At 55.0% G+C, this 6,467-nt stretch overlaps 1 protein-coding gene across 1 annotated transcript; it reads left to right on the top strand.

The window, feature by feature from the left end:
• Nucleotides 1-729: 729 nt before the first annotated feature.
• Nucleotides 730-1,667, top strand: B3GALT5 (beta-1,3-galactosyltransferase 5). Its single transcript, XM_069472276.1, has one exon. The coding sequence runs from the start codon at nucleotides 730-732 to the stop codon at nucleotides 1,663-1,665; it is 936 nt and encodes a 311-aa protein (XP_069328377.1). The 3' UTR covers nucleotides 1,666-1,667.
• Nucleotides 1,668-6,467: the final 4,800 nt, after the last annotated feature.

Here is a 6,467-nt window from a genome sequence, read left to right as displayed (position 1 = left end):
TTTGCAACAAATTTCCTCCTGGCACTTACTGTGTGGCTTAGCTTTCCAACCAGAGGTTCCTCTTGTCCAGCAAAAAGTGAGTTATTTGCTTTCTTAATGTTACAACACTAACACGGAGGATCCTAAACTTGCTGAGAATAGCAGAGATGAGTGGGAAAAAGAGGAAAGAATCAGACAGGAGATTTTAAAAAGTAACCATAAAAAACCCCAACAACTGTTAGGAGAGATGGAATTTCAAGGTAGTTGTGCCCATCAGAACCCTGGACTTGCTTCTTTTTGGGAGCAATAGAATGCCACTCAGTTAGACCAGAGAAGGATGTCAGCAGTCCATGCTGTTAGGCATGGAACACATGGTTTCCAGTCTTGTGGGTTGTCTAGCTGCGCTTCGTCATGGGGTCGCAGAAGAGCAGAGCTGGAGGACCTGGTGGGCGACCTGGTCCCATATCCTTAGAGACAGGGAATCCGAGACGCCCGTGGGTCACGGCTGGCTGGCTGAGGAGCCAGGACAGACGCCCCGAATCTTCGTGTTCTTTATCTGGTACCATGGAGTGAAAGATGCTGGCAGCACTCTGTGCTTAACTGCTTAACCACAGCGCCCCACTTGTGTGTTCAGGGAGATTCCAGAGTTCCTGAAACATGGGTCTCTTCCCCCCATCTCAGCCTCCTAGCATCAAGCTAAACATTCCCTCATGCTTTTGAGGTCTAATCCTTTGATCCTGTCCCTTTCAGATGGCTAATCCGAAGATGAGACTGATGTATATTAGCCTCCTGGTTGTGGGGGCCGTTTGTTTGTATGTCAGCATGTCCAGCCTGAATCCTTTTAAAGAACAGCCCGTTGTTTTCAAGAAAGAGTACGGGAACTTCCTCCAGCTCCCAGATATGGACTGCAGGCAGAACCCCCCGTTCCTCGTCCTGCTGGTGACTTCGTCCCACAGGCAGCTGGATGCCCGCACGGCCATCCGCCAGACGTGGGGGAGAGAGAGGACGGTGAGCGGAAAACCAGTGAAGGCACTCTTCCTCCTGGGGACCACAGCCAGCGAGGCCGACACGAGGGCGGTGGCCGAGGAGAGCCAGCGCCACCGGGATATCATCCAGAAGGACTTCGTGGACGTCTATTACAACCTGACCCTGAAGACCATGATGGGCATGGAATGGGTCCATCACTTCTGTCCTCAGGCCACGTTTGTGATGAAGACAGACTCCGACATGTTCATAAACGTCAACTATCTGACCGAACTGCTCCTGAAGAAGAACAGAACCAGCAGGTTTTTCACCGGCTACTTAAAACTGAACGAGTTGCCGATTCGGAACAGCTTCAATAAGTGGTTTGTCAGTAAATACGAATATCCGTGGGAAAAGTACCCGCCGTTTTGCTCGGGCACCGGCTACGTCTTTTCCGGGGACGTGGCGAGCCAGGTGCTCAATGTCTCGGAGAGCGTCCCGTACCTCAAACTGGAGGACGTGTTCGTGGGGCTCTGCCTGGAGAAGCTGCGCATCAGCCTGGAGGAGCTGCACTCGGAGCAGACCTTCTTCCCGGCGGGCTTGCGCTTCTCCGCCTGCCGCTTTAGGAAGATCGTGGCCTGCCACTATATCAAGCCTGAAGATCTCGTGAACTACTGGCAGGCCATGGAAAGCTCCCAGGAGGGGGACTGTCCGGCTGAGTGAGGGGCTCGGTGACATCTCCGGACAAGTTCAGATCCCTGCAGTGACGGTGTTTGAAAGATTCTGAGGCCTTGCTGAGAGCTGTCGGGGGTGGGGAACTGAGGGTGCCGTTCTCTGTGCCCCAAATCTACACTCACGAAGCCACTGGTTAGTTCCCGCTTGGTGCCAGCTCTCGAGCACCTTACACTGCTGGACCAGGTGTTTGATTTTCACCTACAGTTTCTCATTTCGGGGATCAGTAGCCACATGGCGTGGTGGGTGTTATTATTCCCATTTTACAGATAAAGGAAACAGCAGCCAAGAAAGGTACAGAAACTTGACCCAAGCTCGGAGTAGGAATGGAAATGGAACATGCCAGAATGCGGTGGGCAGCCCCCAGCCTGGTCCACCCCCTGTGCTGCCGCTCTTGGCAGCGGACAGTGATGACACAGGCTCCCAGGGAAGCCTTGCGGCTGGCATCCTTCAGTCCCTGTCTGGAGTCCCCTCCACGCCAGCTCCCAATCCTTGTGCTCTTTAGTGCTCAGCCTGGGCCGAGCAAATCCACCCGGTTCCTTCATTTGCAGGGACAGACATAGCTGGGCCCTGAGGCATTAGCAGCTCGGCACTCAGCACAACCCAGTAGCACATCCCGGGGCAGAGGATGAGCTGCAGTGGCCACAGCTCACCCGCCGAGAAATGCCCGGCTTCGGACGGAAATCAATTATTATAAATTTATCAGTTAGGCTCAGAAACCACTGCAGTCTGGCCACTGTACGAACGGAGCATGCTGACTTCCCCAGCGAGCAGGACGTCTCCTCCGAGCCATCTGTCACTCTGGTCCCTTAGCTCTAGAAGACTCCATTGATAGAGACCTTTAGGTCTCTCAGTTCAAACCAAAGGGCACAGTCCATGTGGGATTCTGGGTGCTTTTCTGGGATTCAGTTGGATATAAGTCAAAATGCTCTTAAAGACCCCTTGGACACAAAACCCCGAGTGGGCCTGTGTCGGTGGGGTGTCCCTGTGTCTGCTTCCCAAGCCTGACCCAAGCTCATCCTTATTGAATTTCTCATTTGGCCAAGGAACAACAGAGCTGTGTGGTTTGGCATTTAGCTTTCAGTTTTCTTCCCTGCCCCGAGGTTTGTGTGAGCCCATTTTGCAGGGTTGCGTTGAAAACAAGGCACTTCTTTGCAAGGTGTCAGCCCGTTCAACCACTATCACGTGACATGCAAAGTACCCTTGATCATAAAAATGATTTTTTTTTATTGTTTACTGTACCAGACGTTACTAAGTACTCAGAGGAAAGGCCCCAGGTGGCTGCGTCACTTGTACATGTTGGACTCAGCGCTTACATGAACTCAGGAAAAGTTACTTACTACAAATCGTTACGATGATGTTAACTTGCAGAAGTAGGTCTGGCGTCCTATTTTGCACAGCCCTGCTTGTGTCTGGACTGAGCTGCTGCTTTGCAGATGTGTCCCTGCGTCCTGGCTGCTCTGAGCACCCTGGGTCATGTTCAGAGAAGCCTCCTTCTCAGGTGGAAAACCAGGGGCTGACACGCCTTGGTTCCATAGGCTGGGCCGCCTCTGAGTCTGGAGATAGCGCTCGCTGTGCTGCGAGGGTGACAGAGCCTGGCCGCAGGCCCGGTCTGTGTTTAGCTGTCCAGCGTGTCCGGCGTGTGTGTGTGTGCGGCCACCAGTCTTGGCAGTGAGCTGTGGTCAAGCCACTGCCTCTGCTTGGCAGGTTCAGGCTCTGACCTCTGCAGCATCAGCCCACAGCCCTTGGCTCTGGGAACACGTGAGAGCAGGTGTGGGCCCCCCTACTGCCTCTGTGCTCTTAAAGGGCTTTCTGCAAGACATGTTGTCCCCCACTGTGATTCTTTATACAATGAGGCAGGCTTTTATCATGATTTAACATCTCTAGAACTTGAAGGGACCTTGGAGCTTGTTCAGTCCTGCCTCCTCTTTTATGTAGGGTAAAAAAGCGCAGAGAGACCAGAGACTTGCCCAGGACTTCACAGCTGGCTCGTGGCAGAATGCAGGGTCCCGGCCAGCTTGTGTTGTCCCAGGCCTGCTGTCTAGGGGTGGGAGAGCCCTTGTGAGCACACACGTGATGACAAAACTTTGCCTCTCCAGCAGCACCAGTGTGGCTTCAACACAGAAGTGGGCAGAGGCCAGGGCAGCTGGGCAGTGGCTCTACTCGGGCTCCAGAGAGGAAGGATTTGGTTAGCCGGTACTATTTGCCAGGTATTGAGATAAGGGCTTTATAGGTGGGGGAGGGTACCACCACTATGCCTGGTGTACAGATGAGGAAACTGAGGCAGAGAGAGAGGTTGAACTAGCTTGAGGTTCTGTAGCTGAAAAGTGGCAGAAATAGGATGTGACCCCAAGCTGTCGGGACCACTGTGTGTATGGGCAGCACTGCCCTGTGGCCCCCCAGGCCATGAGCAGACCCCTCTCCGTGTTCTGGGGCTGCAGGGGGCTCATTGCATCGGCTGCTCCTGCTGCATTTCCAGGGAACATCCTCAGAGCCCCTGCATTCTGCCTCCCACTGGGACTGTGGCCAGGGGCCGTCTGTTTCCTGTAGTGCCAGCGCCTCTGCTGCTGGACTGCAATCCCAGCTTTTCTCCAGCCTTGGGAGGGTGACCCCACAAGGCCCAGGCTCCCATACCGCAGTCCATTGTCCCCTCTGCTGGGCCATCCCATAGGCACACAGACATGCTGCCATTTCCCATGTGACAAGACACAGCCGCTGTCTTCCCTCGATCCCCTTCCCCTGGGCTGCTGCCCTGTCCCCGTGGCCGTGGTGGTGGCACCCCACGTGGGGCCGTGCATGTTTGTTGCACCTCCTGGTCCTTCCTGTCTTTCTGAGCTCCCCTCATCAGGCTTGTGCACCCCGCACTCCAGGGCTCTCCTGCCGGCCGGTGTTGCTGGGTCCTGTGGGCAGTTCTCGGCCCTTGTCTTGTGTGACCAGGAGCTGGTCTCACTCGCTTCCTGGGAGAGTCTTGTCTCCTCTCCCGAGGCGCTGGGCTTCCCTCCTCCTTGCTGGTTGCACCTCTGCGTCTCCTTTGCCTCTTCCTTGTCTCTGCTCTGACCTGCTCGTGGTGGTGTAGCCTGGGCTCGGCCTGGGCCCACTTTCTTCCCTGGTTACTCCCATCTCCAGGGGCTCATCCTGTCTCATGGCTGTAGATGTCCTCTGTTATGGTGACATTGTCCCCATTTGTCTCCAGCTGAGAACTTTCTTGCTCTTCCATCTCGTATATTCCACCGCGTACTTGATTTCGCATAATGAGCCAATATTAACGCTGAACTTCTGATTACCCTCCCTCACCTGCCCCATCCTCAGCCCTCCCCAGCTCGGTCACGGCCACTCCCTCCCTCCTGCCGCACAAGTCGAAAACCCTGGAGCCGTTCTGACCCCTCTCTCTCGGCTGGGGCTTAGGAAAGGCTGCTGGATCTACCTTCAGGTTATGTTCAGAAGCCGACCACTTCCTGCCCCTCCACGGTGGCCACCCAGTCCAAGTCCCTGTCACCTCCCCCCGCATCCCGGCAGTAGCCTCTGGCCTTGTCTCAGCTTCCACCATTGCGTCCCTTCGGTCTGCTCCCAACGGCATCCAGAGTGGTCCCTCTCTGCTCAAAACCTCCCTGTGGCTTTCCTACGTCCTGGCAAAAGCCACATCCTTAATTCTGTCGTCTGCCTGTCACTTCCTCATCTCATCTTGTCACAGCTCCCCTCGCTCCCTCTGGCCTCCCTGCTGCTCCTGGCTCATCCACCTCAGGGCCTTTGCACTGGCTGCTCCCTCCGCCAGGAATGCCCTTTCCCCAGATAGGTTCATGGCTCCCTCCTCTGCCTCCTTCGAGTCTCAGGCCCAGCGTCACCTCCGGCGAGGCCTGCCCCGACCTCCTTTTGTGAAACTGCATCTCTGTCCGCTCCCGCGTCCCCCTTACCTTATATATTTTCCATTGTACTTCCAATTTCTAATAAAGCATCTACTGTCTACTTATTATAATGTATCTATTTTTCAATTTATGCCTACCGACTTGAATGTAAGCTCTGTGTGGGCGTGGTCCTCCTCTGCTCTCGTCATGGGTGCCCCGGCTCGTGGGAGACGCTCTGTAAATGTTTGTTGGCTGGAACTGAATGGGCCTTCACAGAAGGTGGTGTTTGGAGGGAAAAGGGTGAATCGGGACTGAAAAAGTGAAGGATTTCTAAAGTCCAGCGAGCACTGTGGTTCCAAATGAATCAGCCCTGGGAAAACGAGCGTGTTTCTATTGACTCTGAGGCCTGAAAACCTCGAAGGGCTCCACAGACGCGCTCTTCACGGCTCGGCCTGCCCCTTCCAAGGCGGAAAACCTCCCACGGGCAGGGTGGACGGACCGCACAGCGCGGCCGTTCCCCCAACCCGCACGGCCTGGCCATCTCGTCTACACCCGCACGCCCGTCTTTTCTGATGAGCGTAGAACTCTGCCTCTTCCTCTCGACTGTGCTGTGACTCTGATCTCTCATGTTCCCTGCCCCCGCCCCGCTGAGAATGGCACCAAGCCCGGTGTCAGGAAATGTATACAAGATCATTAAAGTGACTTTTCGGTCCATTTGCCTTCTGTCAATAAATAGCTGCAGATACAGGTGCATCCTGGGGACAATAAAAACCACACTAGGTCAACATCCGAGGTCATTTTTTAAAACCAGGACTGCAAAGGACTGTCAGCTCTCTTGAGCTGTGCCGGTGCATTCTGGTCTCGGGAGCCACTGCGTGGTGTCCCGGGACGTGGCCGGCCCACATGGGAGGCAGGTGGACAGTCCACAGGCTGCCCAGGAAGGGCACTGCC

Source organism: Eulemur rufifrons, chromosome 7 (genome assembly GCF_041146395.1).
Source record: "Eulemur rufifrons isolate Redbay chromosome 7, OSU_ERuf_1, whole genome shotgun sequence".
NCBI classification, from domain to species: Eukaryota; Metazoa; Chordata; class Mammalia; order Primates; family Lemuridae; genus Eulemur; species Eulemur rufifrons.
This window is presented reverse-complemented; position numbering and strand designations above follow the sequence as displayed.